The following is a 24,666-nucleotide window of genomic DNA, read 5'->3' on the forward strand; positions in this document are numbered from 1 at the left end:
TGTAGATCAGTCATGCCGTCTGGCTGTTGTTATAACAAATTTATCCGGCATATAAAAATATTTACCCTACTTGCACACCACCTACCACGCTGCTAGGTACATCGGGTTAGATATACATAAATGATGTCATCTGATTGCTGACATTTCATCTTCCGCTTTCTTTTTTTCTTTCTTGCAAGAAAGCATGTAATCTTAATTCATAGTCACAGAAAATGTATATGAAAATAGATTACTGGGGCAATATGATCTTCATCCACCATAATATCAAACAGAAATTGTTGGGATACTAAATATAAATTATATATAGTTAATTGTAGAAAACCATCACATTTACAGTTAGGTCTGGAGAAGACCACCTTGTCGCTATTTTTTTCTTTTTTGGAAAAGCCACCGCATTTCTACTAAACTTTTTAAAAACAGCACTGATGAGGTGATTTGGCCCATTTGATCACTTTCTAGTAAACTTTTTATAAAGTTGAAAGTACACTCTTTCAAGGACGGAGGGAGTACACAGAGTATTTAAATGGGAATCCATCAAGTGATATGTATGATCTGGATGTCACATATGTGGGGTGAATATCTGGTGCTACAGGGGGACCTCACATTATGTGCTCCCAGGCGACCTCGGCTGCCAATCTGAGATCGAATGGGCAGCATCACGGGATGTGGACCATAGTGTCATTTCGGGAATGTTTGGGGGGTTTTGTGCAAAACATTCATGATGGATTTGTCTTTTTTGTTTCTCAATGTGTATTTCGGATTTTGATGTGAAATTCTTAAGGATTGTACATTTATGTGGTGCTAACATTCACAATTGTTTTTGGAAATTTTGAAATATTTAAATGTGCATTTTGAAAATTGGGAGCACCTATGTGAGGTGCTCCCGTAGCACCAGATCTTCACCCCCACATATGGGGGTTGGAATTAATATGGTCTAAAGCTACATATAATAAGTACCTTGTATGGTCTAAAGCTATGTAACTCCGGAACTATCTTAAAGCCATCTAGGTAGTATTGCTAGTTGAAACTCAAGTATTATGATATGTAATAAATTTTTGCCAAGCTTATGAGAAGCCTACATGGGACCGAACCCAATCCGTCCTAGACAGGGAAACTCAACCAAGGCCGGACCAATACCTTTTGGCATGCGCTCCAAATCTTCACACCCAATGAGGAAGATGTGCTGAAGACTGCGTGTGCAATCCAGCGACTGCCGGTTAATTAGTTAGGACAACGCTAACGCCCACACGTGTGGTGGGAGCCAAACCCGCCCACACGCCCTATAACATACAGACTACGCCATGTCACCGCATGCATGCATGTGGATTTTTTTTTGGATTTTCAGTTTTAAAATGTTTTATTTCTTAAATGAAAAATCCGATTGAAGATCCATTTTCACCATTAAATCCCTAGCGACGAGATCTTCAAAACTAGATCTCATATCAATATATTTCGACGAAAATTTTTTGGGTTAAAAGTTGCCATGTCTATTGCACATGAATTGCCATGATGTTTACACTAAAGTTGCCATGTTATGTTTCAGCTATTTTCTTCTATATTAAAAATTAAATTTTGACATATTATAAAATGGAGAATTAAGAAACTAGACTTGCCATGCACCATAAACTAAAATTGCCATGATACATGCACTTAAAATTGCCATGGTTCATGCAAAAAAATATTTTCATGATCAAAGTACTGGAATTGCCATCATCAAAATCTAAAATTGCCATATGGCAACTTTAGTTTAAGCACCATGGCAACTACATTGTAAACATCATGGCAACTTTTAAGCAAAAAAAAATCTCGTCGAAACATATCAACATGGGGTCTAGTTTTGAAGATCTCGTCGAGACGGATTTAATGGTGAAAACGGATTTTTAATTCGCTTTTTTAATTAGGAGATAAAACATTTTTAAGCCAAAAACCGAAAAGATTTCTGCTGATGTCATCTATTCATACGTGGCAAAATGAGTGATGATGGAGGCGTGTGGGCGATGTGCAAACGCCCACACGTGTGGGCATTAGTTTTTCCGATTAGTTATCGGTTTATTTCCTGGAAGATTCAGGCCACATCGGTCGCTTGCGCAATCAGGATTAGAATATCTTTTGCAGATAAGTTCTTACTTCTTAGGGTCAATATTATACTAGTACTTAATAGTATGAGTGATGCCTGATGCGTGCGTCCAAGTGAAAGCTCAGTTGTTGTCATCCTCGGTTGGCGGTACTGATACGATATGTTGTATCGGATTTGTACGAATTTCAGCGAGCAAATACGATCGAATTGCCTTTCCACACTATGATTTTAGTGACAAGAAAACGGAGGGATAAAGTGGCTCGTTGTACTGAGAAGAGAGATTAAGCATGCATGGCATGGACATGGCGCTTTACACTTTACAGCCACGGCCAACCGGCTCGTCTCGTCCTAAACAAATCACTAGCTTATCATCATCCAAGTGATCGGCGCCATAGGTAAAGTTAGTAGCTAGCTCAACAAATTTCCGCTTTGCCAACATGGAACGGAATATAGCAAGGAACGCATGCATATTTTAGCTTAATTTTTTTACTTGTTTGAGAAAAGGCTTTGCCAACATGTTACATGTGGCACGCCTCTGCTCTTGTTGGCTTGAGCAGAGGAGAAAACAGAGCAACAAATGCTCTATTTTGTTCCACTGAAGACTGCCAGCTCCTCCCCTTTGGCCTTTTAGACACTACCTGAAACAGATGCAGTCCACCATCACCTCAACTCCCTATACTACAAAAAGCTTTACTGTTGCAGTTTTGGCTCTCTAAACATGCTGGTCCTCAAAAAGACAAATCGTCAGGTTGTAAGAAAAAAAATCTTAATTATACATGCACGAGTATGCATGCCATATATTAAAGAAGAAAGGCAAAGAAAGTCTCAACAAAGGTTTACAAGTGCTCATCATCAGTGGGCATGCATTGGGGTTGGCCGAAACGGAGCAGAGCAGCTCCTCCTCGTCTGTTTTTGCTGCACCCACTGCGGAGCAGCTCCACATATACACTTAAACACCCCTCTCACATGTGACATCGAAAATCAACACGTGGATACATGATTGGATATACAAAAACTGCTAAGGTGTGAGAGGAGGGGTCTGACAGTGATATACAACATCATGTTGGGCTCCTCTGATTTTTTTTCCTGGACCACTGCATGCTCTGTTTCTTGCGCGCATGTGACACCCAATTTCGTTGGTCAATCTGAATCCCAACACTAGCCGGCCTCTTAATTCCTTAGCTTAGAAGAACATTAACGACTCTCCAACCCATGTCAGTGAGAACATAATTGTCAGTGCCACAAATTTACCTTCTCCTTGCATTCCACAAAATTTTCTCTACTTTTCTCCACATAATGTCCAGCACTGAAGTAGTATTTCAGCAAGCAGCAGAGAATGTACACCAGTCTCTGTATTCCTTCAAACAGAAACACCGATTACATGAAGATACAGTAACTGCTGTTAAACATCATGTCACGATGACACATGTCACGTAGGCTTCGGCAGGAGGTAGTTAGGAGATAGTTTAGATTCTCTCTAAACCGCATGTACTTATCTCTATCTCTTATTCCTTCCTTGCTTCCCAATTCATAATCTCTCCAACTACTTGTATGCATGTTCAGGGATAAGCCCCTGTCTATATAACACGAAGGCGCGCCCCGAACAGGGTACCACGCTTCAAGCCTATCACACATGGTATACAGAGCCCCTCTTTTCCATCACATCTAGTTCGCTAGGTTTTCCTACCACCAAAGCTCGCCGCCATGGCCTCCTCTGCCGCAGCCAACTCCAACCTCTCGGGCCAAGTTACCGAGAGGCTATCCTGCACCAACTACGTCCTCTGGCGCACCCAGATCACCCCGCAGATCAGAGGAGCCGGCTTCTTCGGATACGTGGATGGAACCACATCGGAGCCGGCCAAGCACGTCGTCACCAAGGACAAGGATGGGAAAGAAGAGATTGTTGGGGAACGTAATAATTTCAAAAAATTTCCTACGCACACGCAAGATCATGGTGATGCATAGCAACGAGAGGGGAGAGTGTTGTCCACGTACCCTCGTAGACCGAAAGCGGAAGCGTTAGCACAACGCGGTTGATGTAGTCGTACGTCTCCACGATCCGACTGATCAAGTACCGAACGTACGGCACCTCCGAGTTCAGCACACGTTCAGCTCGATGACGTCCCAAGAACTCCGATCCAGCCGAGCTTCGAGGGAGAGTTCCGTCAGCACGACAGCGTGATGACGGTGATGATGTTGCTACCGACGCAGGGCTTTGTCTAAGCACCGCTACGATATGATCGAGGTGGATTATGGTGGAGGGGGGCACCACACACGGCTAAGAGATCAAGAGATCAATTGATGTGTCTAGAGGTGCCCCCTGCCCCCGTATATAAAGGATCAAGTGGGAGGGGGTGGCCGGCCAGGAGGAGGCGCGCCAGGGAGGAGTCCTACTCCCACCGGGAGTAGGACTCCCTCTTTTCCTAGTTGGAGTAGGAGGGTGAAAGGAAGGGAGAGAGGAGAGGAAGGAAGGGGGGGGCGCCCCCTCCTTGTCCTATTCGGACTAGAGGGGGAGGGGGCGCGCGGCCTGCCCTGGCCGCCCCTCCTCTTCTCCACTAGGGCCCATGAGGCCCAATAAACCCCCCAGGGGTTCCGGTAACCCCCCCCCCCCCCGGTACTTCGGTATATGCCCGAAACCATCCGAAACCATTCCGGTGTCCGAACATAGTCATCCAATATATCGATCTTTACGTCTCGACCATTTCGAGACTCCTCGTCATGTCCGTGATCATATCCGGGACTCCGAACTACCTTCAGTACATCAAAACACAAAAACTCATAATACCGATCGTCACCGAACTTTAAGCGTGCGGACCCTACGGGTTCGAGAACTATGTAGACATGACCGAGACACGTCTCCGGTCAATAACCAATAGCGGAACCTGGATGCTCATATTGGCTCCTACATATTCTACGAAGATCTTTATCGGTCAAACCGCATAACAACATACGTTGTTCCCTTTGTCATCGGTATGTTACTTGCCCGAGATTCGATCGTCGGTATCTCAATACCTAGTTCAATATCGTTACCGGCAAGTCTCTTTACTCGTTATGTAATGCATCATTCCGCAACTAACTCATTAGCTACATTGCTTGCAAGGCTTATAGTGATGTGCATTACCGAGAGGGCCCAGAGATACCTCTCCGACAATCGGAGTGACAAATCTTAATCTCGAAATACGCCAACTCAACATGTACCTTCGGAGACACCTGTAGAGCTCCTTTATAATCACCAAGTTACGTTGTGACGTTTGGTAGCACATAAAGTGTTCCTCCGGTAAACGGGAGCTGCATAATCTCATAGTCATAGGAACATGTATAAGTCATGAAGAAAGCAATAGCAACATACTAAACGATCAAGTGCTAAGCTAACGGAATGAGTCACGTCAATCACATCATTCTCCTAATGATGTGACCCCGTTAATGAAATGACAACTCATGTCCATGGCTAGGAAACTCAACCATCTTTGATTAACGAGCTAGTCAAGTAGAGGCATACTAGTGACACTATGTTTGTCTATGTATTCACACATGTATTATGTTTCCGGTTAATACAATTCTAGCATGAATAATAAACATTTATCATGATATGAGGAAATAAATAATAACTTTATTATTGCCTCTAGGGCATATTTCCTTCATAGATGATTCCCAATCCTCTCCACTCGGTTTGGATCCGATAAGATCAATAGGTATTGGGCTATCTATTGAACAATCTGACCAAAGAAGTACTAGTGCAGGTCACCTCCATTGATCATGCACATGAGCTCTGGGCGGCACTAGCAGGGATGTTTTCCACGTAGTCGCTGTCAAGGGTGAACAACATCCGCATCGTGCTCTCTCATGCCCAGAAGGGAACGCAGTCCGTGGCGAGGTACTTCGCATATATGCGGTCGCTTGCGGACGAACTTGCTGCTGCGGGCAAGCCTCTTCAAGACGGCGAGCTGGTCTCCTACATCCTCGCCGACCTCAACATGGAGTACCAGCCCCTCGTCTCCGCCCTCGACGCGCGCACACAGCCGGTCACCATCGACGAGCTCTTCTCCCAGATGAGCAACTTCGACCAGCGCGTTGTTCTCTTCCAGGGGAACGGCGGCCAAGTCGTCGGCAAATGCCGCCACTCGCGGCCGTGGTGGTGGCGGCGGAGGATCACGCTACCGCGGCCCACCACGGAAGGGCAAAACCAGCAACGGCGGCAACGTCAACAACAGCAACTTCCGCGGCCCCGGCAACAACAACGGCAGTGGGTGGCCCTCCTACACCAACTCCAAGGGCCGTCGCAACTCCCGCAAGTCACGCCCTGACACCATCCTGTGCCAATTCTATGGCAAACCAGGGCACTCAACAAAGGATTGCTGGTATCGCTTCGAAGAGGATGAAGACTCCTCCCAAGATGAGAAAGTTGCTGGCGGGGCAGAGGCCTCGTATGGAGTCGACACCAACTGGTATGTTGACAGTGGTGCTACAAACCACATCACCGGCAAGTTAGAGAAGGTCACTGATGTCTACTACACAACCTTCTTCTTTTAGACGTTGTTGGGCCTCCAAGTGCATAGGTTTGTAGGACAGTAGCAAATTTCCCTCAAGTGGATGACCTAAGGTTTATCAATCCCTGGGAGGCGTCGGATGAAGATGGTCTCTCTCAAACAACCCTGCAACCAAATAGCAAAGAGTCTCTTGTATCCCCAACACACCCAATACAATGGTAAATTGTATAGGTGCACTAGTTCGGCGAAGAGATGGTGATACAAGTGCAATATGGATGGTAGATATAGGTTTTTGTAATCTGAAAAATATAAAAACAGCAAGGTAACTAATGATAAAAGTGAGCACAAACGATATTGCAACGCGTTGAAACAAGGCCTAGGGTTCATACTTTCACTAGTGCAAGTTCTCTCAACAATAATAACATAATTGGATCATATAACTATCCCTCAACATGCAGCAAAGAGTCACTCCAAAGTCACTAATAGCGGAGAACAAACGACGAGATTATTGTAGGGTAAGAAACCACCTCAAAGTTATTCTTTCTGATCGATCTATTCAAGAGTCCGTAGTAAAATAACACGAAACTATTCTTTCCGTTCGATCTATCATAGAGTTCATACTAGAATAACATCTTAAGACACAAATCAACCAAAACCCTAATGTCACCTAGATACTCCAATGTCACCTCAAGTATCTGTGGGTATGATTATACGATATGCATCACACAATCTCAGTTTCATCTATTCAACTAACACATAGAACTTCAAAGAGTGCCCCAAAGTTTCTACCGGAGAGTCAAGACGAAAACGTGTGCCAACCCATATGCATAAGTTCATTGAACCCGCAAGTTGATCACCAAAACATACATCAAGTAGATCACGTGATATCCCATTGTCACCACAAATAAGCACATGCAGGACATACATCAAGTGTTCTCAAATCCTTAAAGACTCAATCCGATAAGATAACTTCAAAGGGAAAACTCAATCCATTACAAGAGAGTAGAGGGGGAGAAACATCATAAGATCCAACTATAATAGCAAAGCTCGCGATACATCAAGATCGTACCACCTTAAGAACACAAGAGAGAGAGATCAAACACATAGCTACTGGTACATACCCTCAGCCCCAAGGGTGAACTACACCCTCCTCGTCATGGAGAGCGCCGGGATGATGAAGATGGCCACCGGTGAGGGATTCCCCCCCCTCTGGCAGGGTGCCGGAACGGATCTAGATTGGTTTTCGGTGGCTCTGGAGGTTTGCGACGGCGGAACTCCCGATCTAGGTTATGTTCTGGAAGTTTGGGTATATATAAGAGGTATTGGCGTCTTAATCAAGTCAGGAGGGTCTCCGGTCTGTCCACGAGGCAGGGAGGCGCGCCCAGGGGAGTGGGCGCGCCCCCCACCCTCATGGGTAGCCCGGGACTCTTCTGGTCCATCTCCGATGCTCCGTGGGCTTCTTCTGGTCCAAAAATAACCTCCGTCAAATTTCAGGTCAATTGGACTCCGTTTGGTTTTCCTTTTCTGCGATACTCAGAAAGGGCTCTGGGTTAATAGGTTAGTCCCAAAATCATATAAAATAGCATATAAATGCATATAAAACATCCTAGATGGATAATATAATAGCATGGAACAATAAAAAATTATAGATACGTTGGATACGTATCAGTCACCATGAGGGAGAAATACCGCGGCCTGGAGCAAGTCCATGCCGCAAATGGAGAAGGTATGAGAATAAGTCATATTGGTCACTCAGTTATTAAAACCCCTCACCGAAAAATCCATCTTAGAAAAATATTGCATGTCCCTAGAGCTTCCATGAATCTCCTTTCAGTTCATCACATTGCCATTGATAACCATGTCTTTCTTGAGTTTCACCCATATTTCTTTTTGATTCGAGATCAGGTCACGAAGAAAATCCTCTATCGAGGTAGATGCATTCGAGGGCTATATCAGTTGATTCCCAAGCTTAGGGGATTCAATAAAATAGCATGTGCTGTCACTAAGTTATGTTCAACCCGGTGGCATGATCGTTTAGGGCATGCATATTTTTCTTTAGTAGAACGAGTGCTTAGGAAAAATAAGCTCCCATATGTTGGAGAGCGTAATGTTAAAACAGTTTGTGATTCTTGCCAAAGAGCTAAAAGTCATCAGTTGCCATATCCTATTTCTATGAGTGTTTCTACTAAACCATTGCAACTTATTTTCTCTGATGTTTGGGGTCCTGCCCCCTCTTCCGTGGGTAGACACACTTACTATGTAAGTTTCATTGATGACTATAGTAAATTCTCTTGGATCTATCTACTTAAAAAGCGATCCGATGTTTTTCAAGTGTTTCAAAATTTCCAAGCACTCGTTGAAAGAAAATTCGATAGCAAGATCATTGCTATCCAATCTGACTGGGGAGGGGAATACGAAAAGTTGAATTCCTTCTTCCAAAAACTTGGTATTTCTCACCATGTGTCATGCCCACATGCTCATCAACAGAACGGGTATGTTGAATGTAAACACCGTCATATCGTAGAGGTTGGTCTCTCCCTTTTAGCTGGCGCATCCATGCCCTTGAAATTCTGGGATGAGGCTTTCCTCACAGCCGTGCACATCAGAAACATGCTACCTAGTCGTGTCATTAATAATGAAACGCCTATGGAACGTTTCCTTCATACTAAACCTGACTATACCACTCTTCGTGTGTTTGGGTGCGCCTGTTAGCCAAATCTGCGCCCATACAACAAGCGTAAGCTCATGTTTCGGTCAAAGCAGTGTGTTTTCATAGGGTATAGTGCTCAACACGAAGGTGTCAAATGCCTTGATGTCTCTACTGGTCGAGTATATATTTCTCGCGATGTAGTTTTTGATGAGACAAAATTCCCCTCCTCTGATCTACATCCGAATGCCGGCGCCATTCTACGTCAAGAAATTCTTCTTCTCCCATCTTACCTAACCGGCACTGATCAACGGGGAAATAATTGTGATGATACAATATTGACTGACCCTCATAACCACAATTTGGCTGAGTTTTGTGGTGAAACAGGACAAGAAAACGGTGAAGAAATCGTGCAAAACGGTGAAGAAATCACCTTAAACAGGCAGCATTTTATGTGTCCAGCCCCAGGGAGCATATCCCCCTCGGGGTCGTCACCATCGCAGTCTACCATGCAATCTTCCGCGGGATCAGTGCCGCAGCAGGGAACCTGCGCCTCGGGTTCAGTGCCAGGAGGCAGCAGCGACCGCGCGGGCGCGCCAGGAGACAACCGCGCCAGCAACGGCGGCTCCGCCTCTGCCACACGGGCCTCTCCAGTTTGTCAAGCAGCGGACACCGGCCCGCGCCATTCAGCACCTGCCACTGGGCCACCCCTGAACCGGTGGCCCACGAGAGTGGACCGCTGCTACGCACACTGTTCCACGAGCCAGCCAACCGGTTGGCCTGATCCCCTTATCGGCTCGGGGTCCAGCGTAGATCCCTGTCGGCTGGTGCCATCATCACACCCTGACGAGCCGCTGGCAGGGGCCGGGTCTAGATCTTCTTTGCTGGGTCACGTCTCCCCTTCATCAGCTGAAGCCACAGAAGATCCTGGCTCACCATCATCTCCTGCGGAAAGATCTGGCCTAGGATCCGAGGCGGCTGATGGATCTTCTATGCAGCCAACGGCTGTATCTGCTTCACAAACATGTACACGTCTTCAAAAAGGGGTAATTAAACCTGTCAATTACAAGCATATTACCAAATTTGGCAAGGCATGTACCACAGGTGAACCGACTTCTTTGCAAGAAGCATTTGGTGATTTGAAGTGTAAAAGGGCTATGGAAGAAGAATACATGGCTCTTCAGAAGAAAAAAACATGGCATCTAGTTCCCCCAAAGCAAGGTAAAAATTTGATAGATCGCAAATGGGTATTCAGAATCAAGAGGAAATATGATGGAACACTAGATCGCTATGAAGCTAGACTGGTTGCAAAAGGCTTTAAACAAAGGTATGTCATAGACTATGAAGATACCTTTAGTCCAGTTGTAAAAATTGCTACCATTCGTCTTGTTCTGTCTATTGCTGTTTCAAGAGGATGGAGTCTCAGGCAACTAGATGTACAGAACGCGTTCCTCCATGGTGTTCTAGAAGAAGAGGTTTACATGAAACTGCCTCCTGGCTTTGAAAACAGAAAATTTCCCTCTCATGTCTGCAGGCTTGATAAGGCCATTTATGGGTTGAAGCAAGCTCCTAGAGCATGGTATTCCAGGCTCAGTCACAAGCTACAAGCTCTCGGTTTCATTCCTTCCAAGTCTGACACTTCCTTGTTTATATACAATAGGTCAAATACATCTATATTTGTACTTATTTATGTGGATGATATAATTGTTACAAGCTCATCTGATGAGGCAGTGGCAGGACTATTAAAGGATTTAATTGCTGAGTTTGCTTTGAAGGATCTTGGAGACTTGCACTTTTTCTTAGGGATTGAAGTCAAGAAACATGGTAATCATCTTCATCTCTCTCAAGAAAAGTATGCTACTGACTTGGTCAAACGAGTAGGGTTGCAAGGTTGTAAACCATCACCCACTCCCTTATCTAGTTCAGAAAATTTGTCACTTATAGAAGGAGATCCCTAGAATCAAGAGGATAGCACAAACTACAGAAGTCTGGTAGGTGCACTTCAATATTTGATGCTTACAAGACCAGATATTTCATTTGCTATTAATAAAGTATGCTAGTTCCTTCATGCTCCTACAACAGTTCATTGGACTACAGCTAAACACATAGTCAGATATAACAAAAACACTCTGAACACTGGTCTTACTTTCAGCAAGTCTTCATCAACTCTGGTTAGTGCTTTTTCTAACTCTGACTGGGCAGGATGTCTGGATGATAGACGGTCTACAGGTGGGTTTGCAATCTTCTTTAGAGCCAATCTTATATCTTGGTGTTCCAAGAAACAAGCTACGGTATCCAGGTCCAGTACAGAAGCAGAGTATAAAGCATTAGCAAATGCAACGGCCGAAATATGAGTTTAGTCTTGACTCAAAGAGCTTGGCATAAGACGAATCCCAGCACCATGCTTGTGGTGTGACAATCTTGGTGCCACATATCTTTCCACAAATCCAGTTTTTCATGCCAGAACAAAACATATTGAGATCGATTTCCATTTTGTCAGAGAACGTGTTGCTAACAAACAGTTGGAAATTTGGTTTGTTCATTCAGGAGATCAGCTTGCAGATGGTTTTACCAAGGCATTACTGATACGTCTCCAACATATCTACTTTTCCAAACACTTTTGCCCTTGTTTTGGACTCTAACTTGCATGATTTGAATGAAACTAACCCGGACTGACGCTGTTTTCAGTAGAACTGCCGTGATGTTGTTTTATGTGTAGAAAACAAAAGTTCTCGGAATGTCCTGAAAATCCACGGAGGCACTTTTTGGAAAATAAAAAAAATACTGGCGAAAGAATCAAGACCAGGGGGCCCACACCCTGTCCACGAGGGTGGGGGGCGCGCCCTCCCCCCTGGGCGCGCCCCCTGTCTCGTGGGCCCCCTGAGGCTCTGCCGACCTCAACTCCAACTCCATATATTCCGTCTCGCGGAGAAAAAAATCAGAGAGAAAGTTTCATCGCGTTTTACGATACGGAGCCGCCGCCAAGCCCTAATCTCTCTTGGGAGGGCTGATCCGGAGTCCGTTCAGGGCTCCGGAGAGGAGGATTCGTCGTCGTCGTCATCATCAACCATCCTCCATCACCAATTTCATGATGCTCACCGCCGTGCGTGAGTAATTCCATCGTAGGCTTGCTGGACGGTGATGGGTTGGATGAGATTTACCATGTAATCAAGTTAGTTTTGTTAGGGTTTGATCCCTAGTATCCACTATGTTCTGAGATTGATGCTATGACTTTGCTATGCTTAATGCTTGTCACTAGGGCCCGAGTGCCATGATTTCAGATCTGAACCTATTATGTTTTCATGAATATATGTGTGTTCTTGATCCTATCTTGCAAGTCTATAGTCACCTATTATGTGTTATGATCCGACAACCCCGAAGTGACAATAATCGGGATACTTCTCGGTGACGACCGTAGTTTGAGGAGTTCATGTATTCACTATGCTCTAATGCTTTGTTCCGGTTCTCTATTAAAAGGAGGCCTTAATATCCCTTAGTTTCCGCTAGGACCCCGCTGCCACGGGAGGGTAGGACAAAAGATGTCATGCAAGTTCTTTTCCATAAGCATGTATGACTATTTACGGAATACATGCCTACATTACATTGATGAACTGGAGCTAGTTCTGTGTCACCCTATGTTATAGCTATTACATGAGGAATCGCATCCGACATAATTATCCATCACTGATCCACTGCCTACGAGCTTTTCACATCTTGTGCTTCGCTTATTTACTTTTCCGTTGCTCTTGTTACAATCACTACAAAACCCAAAAACATTACTTTTGCTGCCGTTACCTTTATTATCATACTACTTTGCTACTAAATACTTTGCTACAGATACTAAGTTATCCAGGTGTAGTTGAATTGACAACTCAACTGCTAATACTCAAGAATATTCGTTGGCTCCCCTTGTGTCGAATCAATAAATTTGGGTTGAATACCTTACCCTCGAAAGCTATTGCGATCCCCTACACTTGTGGGTTATCAAGACTAATTTCTGGCACCGTTGCCGGGGAGTATAGCTCTATTCTCTGAGTCACTTGGGATTTATATCTGTTGATCACTATGAAGAACTTGAAAGACGACAGAATTACGATTTTTCCCTCAACTACGAGGGGTGGTAAGGAACTGCCATCTAGCTCTGCACTAGATTCTCCTTCTGTTTTGAGTAAGCTTGCGACACCTAAACCTGCTACTGCTATGAATTCTGATATGTCGCATGTTATTGATGATGCCACTTCTGCTATGCATGATACTTATGATGAAACTACTTCTGTGCGTGATACTACTTTGCCATTAGGTGAATTTCTTGATGAACAACTTGCTAGGGCTAGAGAGAATGAAATTATTGAAGATGCTATTATTGATGATAGTGATGATGAAGGTTCTCCTAATGATTATGAATTGCCTGTTGTTCCTGAGGGTTATGTTTTGAATGAAGAAGCTGCTAGAGCTATCCTTGCTTGCAATGATAGATATGATCTTAAGAAATTATTAGCTAAATGGAAGCAGCAGTCTCTTAATGCTAGAATGAAACCTGACCCTGCTTTTGCTACTTCACCTATTTGTGTTACTGATAAGGATTATGAATTCTCTGTTGATCCTGAAATTATTACTTTAGTTGAATCTGATCCTTTTTATGGCCTTGAATCTGAAACTGTTTTGGCACATCTTACCAAGTTAAATGATATAGCCACCCTGTTTACTCATGATGATAAATCTTGCTATTTTTATATCCTTAAGATATTTCCGTTCTCATTAAAGGGTGATGCTAGGACTTGATATAATTCTCTTGCTCCTGGTTGTGTGCGTAGTCCCCAGGATACGATTTAGTACTTCTCTGCTAAATATTTCCCTGCTCATAAGAAACAAGCTGCCTTGCGGGAAATATATAATTTGTGCAAATCGAAGAAGAGAGTCTCCCACAAGCTTGGGGGAGGTTTCTCCGATTAATTAATGCTTTGCCTGATCATCCTCTTAAGAAAAATGAAATACTTGATATATTTTATAATGGACTAACCGATGCTTCCAAGGACTACTTGGATAGTTGTGCTGGTTGTGTTTTCAGGGAAAGAACAGTCGACGAAGTTGAATTACTATTGAATAATATGTTGACTAATGAAGATAATTGGACTCTTCCTGAGCCAATTCCTGAGGCAATTCCCGAACCAATTGAGCCAACTCCTGAGCCTGTTCCTAAACCCACTCCGAAGAAGAGAGGTGTTTTATTTCTCAGTTCTGAAGATATGCAAGAGGCAAAGAAATCAATGAAAGAAAAAGGTATAAAAGCTGAAGATGTTAAGAATTTACCACCTATTGAAGAAATACATGGTCTTAATATACCGCCTGTTGAAGAACCACATTGTCTTGACAACCCGACACAGGTAGTAAAGGTAAATTCTCTTTATAGATATGATAAAGTTGAAATCCCCTCTACTAAATTTCATAGCCCATGCTTAGATGAATTTGATGACTTTATGGCTAGACAAGAAAGTTTTAATGCTTATGTTGGTAGAGAGTTAAAGAATAATGCTTTCGAGATAGGACGCGTGAGCGATAATATGGCTAGAGTTAAAGGTGAACTCAAACTCATTAGCAAATATGCTTCTATGGTTGCTACTCAAGCTGAGCAAGTACTTAAAGCTCAAAATGATTTGCTTGATGAATTAAATAATAAAAATGACTATGTTGTTAGAGTGGCTACTAGAACTGGTAGAATGACTCAGGAACCTTTGTATCCTGAAGGCCACCCTAAGAGAATCGAGCAAGATTCTCAGAGAAATAATTTAGAGGCACCTAGTTCTTCCAAAAAGAACAAAAAGAAAAAGATAGAACTTTGCATGCTTCTAGTGAATCTACTGTAGACACACCTGAGAATCCCAATGATATTTCTATTTCTGATGCTGAAACACAATCAGGTGATGAACATGAACCTAGTGATAATGTTAATAATAATGTTCATGTTGATGCTCAACCTAGCAAAAACAATGAAGTAGAGATTGAACCTGTTGTTGATCTTGATAACCCACAATCAAAGAATCAACGTTATGATAACCCACAATCAAAGAATCAAGCACGGTAGAGAAAGAGAACCATGGGTTCAGAAACCCATGCCCTTTCCTCCTAAACCATCCAAGACAAAGGATGATGAGGATTTTGAGCGCTTTGCTGAAATGATTAGACCTATCTTCTTACGTATGCGCTTAACTGATATGCTCAAAGTAAATCCTTATGCTAAGTATATGAAGGATATCATTACAAACAAAAGAAAGATACCGGAAGTTGAAATTTCCACCATGCTTGCTAATTACACTTTTAAGGGTGGAATACCAAAGAAACTTGGAGATCCGGGTGTACCAATTATACCATGCTTCATTAAAAGAAATTATGTTAGAACTGTTTTATGTGATCTTAGAGCCGGTGTTAGTGTTATGCCTCTCTCTTTATATCGTAGACTTGAATTGAATAAGTTGACACCTACTGAAATATCTTTGCAAATGGCTGATAAATCAACTGCTATACCTGTTGGTATTTGTGAAGACGTGCCTGTTGTGGTTGCAAATGTCACTATCTTAACGGACTTTGTCATTCTTGATATTCCCAAGGACGATAGTATGTCGATTATCCTTGGTATACCTTTTTTGAATACTGCAGGGGCTGTTATTGATTGCAACAAAGGCAATGTCACTTTTCATATTAATGGTAATGAGCATACGGTACACTTTCCGAGGAAACAATCTCAAGTTCATAGCATTAATTCTATTGTAAAAGTTCCAACTATCATTATTGGCGGTTTTGAATTTCCTCTCCCTACTGTCAAGAAAAAGTATGATATTCTTATTATTGGGGATGTTCATATCCCCGTTGAGGTAACTTAGTGTTATTCAAAATTTCTCCGGTTCTGTGTTATTCGGAATGAGTTTGTTAACAAGACTTGATCAACCTTGTTAGTGGATTCATTTTGATGATCACGAGATGGATGAAACTAGAAGGCACAACCTTCTGTACCCTCTTTTTACTTTCTGTTATTTAGAATAAATAAAGCAAAAATGGTATTATTCGTCTGTTTTCTGAATTTTCATGCAATAAAAAATATCCCAAAAATAAAAGTGCTCCAAATGCCATGCAAATTTAGTATGATTTTTTATGGAATATTTGAGGATTTTAGGCACTGAAATCACTGCAGGAGGGGCAAGCACCAGGCCATGAGAGTGGAGGGCGCGCCCACCTACCCTGGGCGCGCCCCCTGTCTCGTGGGCCCCTGGTGGCCCCCCTCCACTTATGCCAGCACCCACACACTCCATCTTCTTCCCAAAAAATCCCCATCCAGCTCAAGCACGAGTTCTAGCTCATTTTGCTGCGATTTCTGATCTCCTTGCTCAAAGCTCCATTCACAAAACTGCTTTGGGAGATTGTTGCTTGGTATGTGGCTCCTCCATTGGTCCAATTAGTTTTTGTTCTAGTGCTTTATTCATTGCAAATTTTTGCTGCATAGGTGACCATGTTCTTGAGCTTGCATGTTGAATTTATGAGGTCCCAAGCAATTCTAATGCATGATATAGGCTCTAGGCACTTATAGGAGTAGTTGCTATCAATCTTGTTTAGTTTTATTCACTTTTATTTTGAAGTTACTAAAATTTCAGAAATTTTTCAGAAAAAGAATTATGTCTAGGAGATTGTACCAAGGTGGTTCCTCGGTAAAGAAAGGACCCAGGATTGCTATACGTGAGCAAGATGTTGAATTACCGAGGGACGCGGATGTACGAGCTTGTGAGTGGCCATCCGATGATTTTATGGTTGAAGCAGGCTTTAAGGAGGAATTTGACGCGTATGTGCATAATGCTGAGCTGGAGGACTTCTTACAAGATAAGTGTCCTCAGTACTATCAATTGACTGATTCCTTTGTGCGGAGGTTTAAATATAACTGTACGCGTAATTCTCCTAGTGTCCTATTTGATATTTATGATACATCTTATACCATGGACTTAGAGGATTTTACGACTGCTTGCAAACTTCCGTAGTGGGGTAATATTAATGATCCTCACAAATTTGAATTTAGAGATTTCCTTGCTAGTATTACTGTGGGAGAATCCAGGGATATTGCACAAGCTACCATAGGGAGCATTCATTTTCCTGCTATACATTATTTTGCTCTCTTCATTGGTAGATGCATTAACGGTAAAGATGAAGCATGTCATATGTGTGTCCCTGATCTTTGTGTCCTCAAGAGTGCTGTGTTAGGTTATAAAGGTTATAACTTGGGGGCAATAGTTGCACGAAGGTTGCAGAATAATGGTAGAGCTGGAGATTTATTTGGAGGAATTTATGCAACCCGTGTGGCTAATTATCTTGGTATAGCCCCGCGAGAGGGGGATATGATGTTACCTCCTGCTTATTTAGATTATGACGCTATGGTCAACCATCATTTTCTTAGGAGGAATGAGCAATTTCCCCATTATCGACTAATCTATGACAGACGCAACATCGTCCATGTTACTCTTCCTGCTCCTCTCCTTTTTGATTATCAGGCAAAAGGAAGATATGTTGTTACCAGGGAGGAGGCAGCTGAACACGAGGGGAGAGCGGAGGCGGCTCGCCAACATGCCGCAGCTTAGGAGGCGGTTGCTGCTGCATCTCAATACGACCCCAGCTACAACTACGGATATCAGCCAGGCGGTCCTTGGTACTAGACCAACTTAGGCCAAAAGCTTAAGCTTGGGGGAGTACGTATTTCTCACCGACTTTACATTCATGTTCACACACTAGTCGTCGGTGCTCATACTCTTTCATTGTATTATCCATGCTAGTTTCATTTCCTTTTTCTCGCTTTCTTCTTGTGTGTTTGATAAACCTTAAGAAAAAAAACCAAAAAAATTAGTTAGTTTAATTTCCATGTTTGTAGTAGAAATTAAAATGAAAACCCAAAAAATATTTCTCGTTCTTCTTTTACTTGTTGGGAGCTTTCCCGTGTAAATAGTTTTATTTTCTTTTCTTTCTTTTGGGGGTCGAGAAGACCATATTGAAAATGTTTAGTGGCTCTCTTATGCGTGATTGTTTATTTAACTTAGAGCCCATATTACTTTGTCTTCTCTCTTGAGTTGAATGCTTGCAGTTTCCTGCTCAGTCCAATGCACGTGCACTATTATTATTATACACATCGTTCGGTCGTGCAAGTGAAAGGTAATAATGACGATATATGATGGACCTATTGAGATGAGAAAAGCTGGTATGAACTCGACCTCTCTTGTTTTTGTAAATATGATGAGCTCATCGTTTCTGATTCAGCTTATTATGAAGTAAACATATTTGCAATGACATTTAGAGATTATAGTTGCTTGTGCCATGCTTGATTAGCTATGAGTTATAATGGTTTACCTTGCGTGCCAACATGATATTAGAATGATTATGATGTGGTATGATGGAATGGTATCCTCCTTTGAATGAATTGAGTGACTCGACTTGGCACATGTTCACGCATGTAGTTTAAACAAATCAACATAGCCTTCATGATATTTATGTTCATGGTGGATTATATCCTACTCATGCTTGTATTCGGTGTGAATTAATTTTAATGCATGTTTATGACTGTTGTCGGTCTCTCAGTTGGTCGCTTTCCAGTCTTTTGCTAGCCTTCACCTGTACTAAGCGGGAATACTGCTTGTGCATCCAAACTCCATAAACCCCAAAGTTGTTCCATATGAGTCCACCAAACCTTCCTATATGCGGTATTTACCTGCCGTTCCAAGTAAATTTGTATGTGCCATACTCTAAACCTTCAAATGAAATTCTGTTTGGTATGCTCGAGCAGCTCATGTTACAACTAGGGCTGCCTATATCTTCCATGCTAGGTGAGTTATTCTCAACAGGTGTGGACTCCGCTCCTTATTCATGAGAAAGGGCCGGTAACCGGGATGCCCAGCCCATGATCCAAAAATATCAAAGCAAATCAAAATAATTAAACAAAACTCCCCCAGGGCTGTTGTTAGTTGGAGGCACTCGTTGTTCCGAGCAAGCCATGGATTGATGCCTGTTGGTGGTTGGGGGAGTATAAACCTTTAACATTCTGTTTGGGAACTGCCTATAATGCATGTAGTATGGAAGATCCAACCATCTCATAGTTGTTGCGTTGACAGTGAAAGTATGCCGCTCAAAATGTTATTCAATCTCTATTTTAAAATCGAGCTCTGGCACCTCTACAAATCCCTGCTTCCCCCTGCGAAGGGCCTATCTATTTACTTTTATGTTGAGTCATCACCCTTCTTATTAAAAAGCACCCGTTGGAGAGCACACTGTCATTTGCATTCATTATTATTGGTTTATATTGGGTATGACTTGACTGGATCTCTTTTACCATGAATTACAATGTTTAGTCAGTCCTTGATCTTTAAAGGTGCTCTGCATTTATGTTTTGCGGTCTCAGAAAGGGCTAGCAAGATACCATTTTGTTATATCATGTTATAATTGTTTTGAGAAAGTGTTGTCATCCGAGTTTTATTATTATGGCTCGCTAGCTGATTATGCTATTGATATGAGTAATTGTGAGAGCTAGGTGTTATTATGTGTATGGTTAGTTCATAATATTTGCTGAAACCTGAATGATGGCTTTGCATGTTTACAACAACAAGAGCAAACAGAGTTTGTAAAAGTTTTTTCTTTATAACTTTATGTTTATCAACTGAATTGCTTGAGGACAAGCAAAGGTTTAAGCTTGGGGGAGTTGATACGTCTCCAACGTATCTACTTTTCCAAACACTTTTGCCCTTGTTTTGGACTCTAACTTGCATGATTTGAATGAAACTAACCCGGACTGACGCTGTTTTCAGCAGAACTGCCATGATGTTGTTTTATGTGTAGAAAACAAAAGTTCTCAGAATGTCCTAAAAATCCACGGAGGCACTTTTTGGAAAATATAAAAAATACTGGCAAAAGAATCAAGACCAGGGGGCCCACACCCTGTCCACGAGGGTGGGGGGCGCGCCCCCCTGTCTCGTGGGCCCCCTGAGGCTCCGCCGACCTCAACTCCAACTCCATATATTCCGTCTCACGGAGAAAAAAATCAGAGAGAAAGTTTCATTGCATTTTACGATACGGAGCCGCCGCCAAGCCCTAATCTCTCTCGGGCGGGCTGATCTGGAGTCCGTTCGGGGCTCTGGAGAGGGGGATTCGTCGCCGTCGTCATCATCAACCATCCTCCATCACCAATTTCAGTATGCTCACCGCCGTGCGTGAGTAATTCCATCGTAGGCTTGCTGGACGGTGATGGGTTGGATGAGATTTACCATGTAATCAAGTTAGTTTTGTTAGGGTATGATCCCTAGTATCCACTATGTTCTGAGATTGATGTTGCTATGACTTTGCTATGCTTAATGCTTGTCACTAGGGCCCGAGTGCCATGATTTCAGATCTGAACCTATTATGTTTTCATGAATATATGTGTGTTCTTGATCCTATCTTGCAAGTCTATAGTCACCTATTATGTGTTATGATCCGACAACCCCGAAGTGACAATAATCGGGATACTTCTCGGTGATGACCATAGTTTGAGGAGTTCATGTATTCACTATGTGCTAATGCTTTGTTCCGGTTCTCTATTAAAAGGAGGCCTTAATATCCCTTAGTTTCCGCTAGGACCCCGCTGCCACGGGAGGGTAGGACAAAAGATGGCATGCAAGTTCTTTTCCATAAGCACGTATGACTATTTACGGAATACATGCCTACATTACATTGATGAACTGGAGCTAGTTCTGTGTCACCCTATGTTATAGCTATTACATGAGGAATCGCATCCGACATAATTATCCATCATTGATCCATTGCCTACCAGCTTTTCACATCTTGTGCTTCGCTTATTTACTTTTCTGTTGCTCTTGTTACAATCACTACAAAACCCAAAAACATTACTTTTGCTACCGTTACCTTTATTATCATACTAATTTGCTACTAAATACTTTGCTGCAGATACTAAGTTATCCAGGTGTGGTTGAATTGACAACTCAACTGCTAATACTCAAGAATATTCTTTGGCTTCCCTTGTGTCGAATCAATAAATTTGGGTTGAATACTTTACCCTCGAAAGTTGCTGCGATCCCCTACACTTGTGGGTTATCAATTACCTACACGGAGCTTTGAAGAGTTTAAACATAATCTCAACTTGTCCATGTTGTGATTAAGGGAGGGTGTTAAACATCATGTCACGATGACATATGTCATGTAAGCTTCCGCAGGAGGTAGTTAGGAGATAGTTTAGATCCTCTCTAAACCGCATGTACTTATCTCTATCTCTTATTTCTTCCTTGCTTCCCAAGATGTAATCTCTCCAACTACTTGTATGCATATCCAGGGATAAGCCCCTGTCTATATAACACGAAGGCGCGCCCCCGAACAGGGTACGACGCTTCAAGCCTATCGCACAACCACTACTTGTCCTGCCACCTTCTTTTTACCTTGTATCACAAGCAATTGATACAACTAAGTAGTTAAAATACAATTAAACATGTTAACAAATCAGTCTCTATGCTCCTATTCCAACGCACGGACAATTCACTAGTTGAAATCAAACAAGGGTAACAGGCATCATAATTAAGGTCTCACATAGCAAAATGGTAGCATTACATGTTCCATAAAATGGGAACAATTCTCTCTGTAAAAAAACATTTTGGTACAATTCCAGCAACACAATCTTGTTTGATAAATGAAACAAGCCAAGTTCCATGATTCCAAGAGCTGGAAACATGATTATTTGATCTGAGAAATAAGGCATCAAATGGTAGAAATCACAATTACATTTTTAAGCAACCAACGCTTCTGCCTCTTTCACAAGATCTGAGAGGAGGGGCCTGGCAGTCTTCTTGGCGCCACAATCTGTCCCAGCGAAGAGCATGCAGGTTTCAAGGTTACACGTGATTCTTGAAGCCTTAGACAATGTCTCCACGAATTTCTGATCCTTGAAGTGTGTGTTGTACTGGCTGCGCCGCATCATTGTAACCGCAATCTGACCGCAAAGCTTGACGATTCTTAGGCTATTAGCCGTGGCGTCGCAGTTCTCTTCTACTATAGTCTTGAGCTTCGCCACAAATTCACCTTCTCCTGGGGCAACCTTTTGAGCCACTTCGTCAAAATCCTCTGCACTGATTATCAGCTTGTCAAATATCACCGAAGTAAGGGATAACAATGCTTCCTTCAATTCCACCATGGCTGCCTGCGTCTCATTTTGCTCGGATGAATTGATCTGGACATTATGTTCCAGGTGTTGATTTTCTTCGTCGTCTTGAAGTGGATTTTCTTCAATATCTCCTGATCCTTTGGATGCCTGCCTTTCCGGTGCTTCTGATGGCGGCTTCTTTTTACTGGTTAAAACTTCTGCCAGCACCTGCAACAACAAGATAACTTAAACTTCAAATCACTTCACACATGGTACTGGTAAAGGTTTCAAATCTAGAACTTTCCAATTAATATGTTTCAGTGTATGATCTTAGTCTTTAGGTTGACACTTGCTAATCCTCACATGCCTGAAACTTCCGTAAATATTAGACACTTAAAATAGAACATTAGTGAGCCTAAAATTGAAGCCTTGAAATTGTACAAATACAAAAATATTCAACTGGAAAAGTGCACAATTTTGGAACAACGTTACTGCAAGTTTTTATCTGTATGCTATGCATGGAGTGAAGTGAGATGAGGTTGGATGTTATCCAAAGGCTTAGAAGGTGATTCAGCTATAAGAAAAGCACATGAAACATTAGAAATACAACACAATATCTCATGCTTTTAACTTGCTAGTGACAGTATTGTGCTGCTCCAGATGTTAGAGTTACATAAACAACTGTTACCTTTGGCAGCAAGGTATTCTTCACATGATTCTTGTCCATCGTATGTAGAGCAAAAAAATTCTCCAAGATCTCAGCTGCTATTGTTCTGTATATGGCCTTGTTCTTAGCATCAAGCATTTCAGTGACTTGATCAACAATGGGATTGTATTTGCGCATTATACACACCACGGATATAGCTCTTGTAGTCTTGGATAGTAATGCCAGTAGTGTTTTCCCAGCCATAACCTTAAGGTCTTCTCCTGTCCCTTCATTAAGGAAGATTTGCAGCTGCTTGCTCATCAGATTTTCCTTTGTTTCCATGGCGAGGTTAGCGGACGAATCCAAAGCCAATTCTGCCAGTATCTCCATAGCTCGCATCTGCAGTTGTTGGCTACCTGTGTTGCCCTGATGAAGAATCCTCTCCAGGTTGCTCACAGCCCGCTCACTAGAGGAGATTTCATGGGCCAGCCTTCTGCCACCAGTCCACTCGGGAGCACGGATGAGTCGGTGCACCACTCTGTAGGCTCCATTTACTACATCTTGCCATGCCGGCATTATGTTGATATCTTGGATTAGTGTTTCAGAGCAGATAGGTGACATGATCTTGGCGATTAGATCAGGGCTGCTGCATATGTCCCTGCAGTTGTGTTGGTCAGACGCCAGCCTCTCCAGAATTGTTAGGCCTTGCAGAATCAACTCATTCCAGCGATCTTCTTGGCTGTCCCCTGCACCTTGAGGTGACTGATTACAAGATCCTTGTTGGTCGTTATTCCAATATGGCAGCTGGGTGGTGGAACTGAGTAGGGAGGATATGCACCGTATTGCCCCAGGGAACTGTGTTAGATCGATGTGACAGGCAAGATGTGCCAATATCCTAGCAGCGAGCTCCTTAATCTCTCTGTCACTGCTACTCCACCTAAGTGTATCCATCAGCTTTTGAACCTTTTGGCTCGAGGGGAGTATAAGTGGCCTTACATCCATTAGGTGCACCTTGATGAACACATCCAGCATCCTTGCTCCTGAGAGGTAGTCTTCTTGCGATGATTCAGAGTCCAGCAAATGGACTGCGTACTTGACCAATCTACTATCCTGAGTGGATGTTTCAGGGTTCCGCAAGAATTTATCACGGGTGTCAGACAGGTACCCTTGAACTGATGTGCCACCCCATATCTCTGGGAACTCGCATACTCGTAGGAGTGGAGCTTTAAAGCGTGCAACCACCGGTCTAAAGGCAGATATACACCATAAAAAGGAGAGTGCACCTTGACAGAGAACTAGATAATAGAAAAAGTCCAATGCTGGCATCAGGTTTGCTTTGGTGTTGTCCCTGTCAATGTTGCCATAATCACGTTGTATTACGCGCCACAGGGAGATCCCGGCACAGATGAAAGAGTCACACACGCACATCACCCGCCCTTTAAGGGAATTGATCATCAGCTCTTCCCACTCCTTGAAGAGCCTGTGAAAACATGGCATAGCAAATAATGCATAGTCAGTTCTGTTTTTTTTCGATAAAGGGTGGATTTTATTTAATTCAAAATGAAGCATCAGGGGGATACAAACATATTGAGCACTGATACGTCTCCGTCGTATCTATAACTTTTGATTGTTCCATGCCAATATTCTTCAACTTTCATATACTTTTGG

The 24,666-nt window shown here is 42.8% G+C and overlaps 1 protein-coding gene across 1 annotated transcript; it reads right to left on the minus strand.

Annotated features, from left to right (window-relative positions):
• Positions 1-21,834: 21,834 nt before the first annotated feature.
• On the minus strand, positions 21,835-24,466 carry LOC109751883 (uncharacterized). The gene is made up of 2 exons (XM_020310761.3): positions 23,041-24,466; positions 21,835-22,580 (listed from the first exon to the last, which is right to left on the minus strand). The coding sequence occupies exons 1-2, from the start codon at positions 24,451-24,453 to the stop codon at positions 21,999-22,001; spliced, it is 1,995 nt and encodes a 664-aa protein (XP_020166350.2). The 5' UTR covers positions 24,454-24,466; the 3' UTR covers positions 21,835-21,998.
• Positions 24,467-24,666: the final 200 nt, after the last annotated feature.

Source organism: Aegilops tauschii, chromosome 7 (genome assembly GCF_002575655.3).
Source record: "Aegilops tauschii subsp. strangulata cultivar AL8/78 chromosome 7, Aet v6.0, whole genome shotgun sequence".
NCBI classification, from domain to species: domain Eukaryota; kingdom Viridiplantae; phylum Streptophyta; class Magnoliopsida; order Poales; family Poaceae; genus Aegilops; species Aegilops tauschii.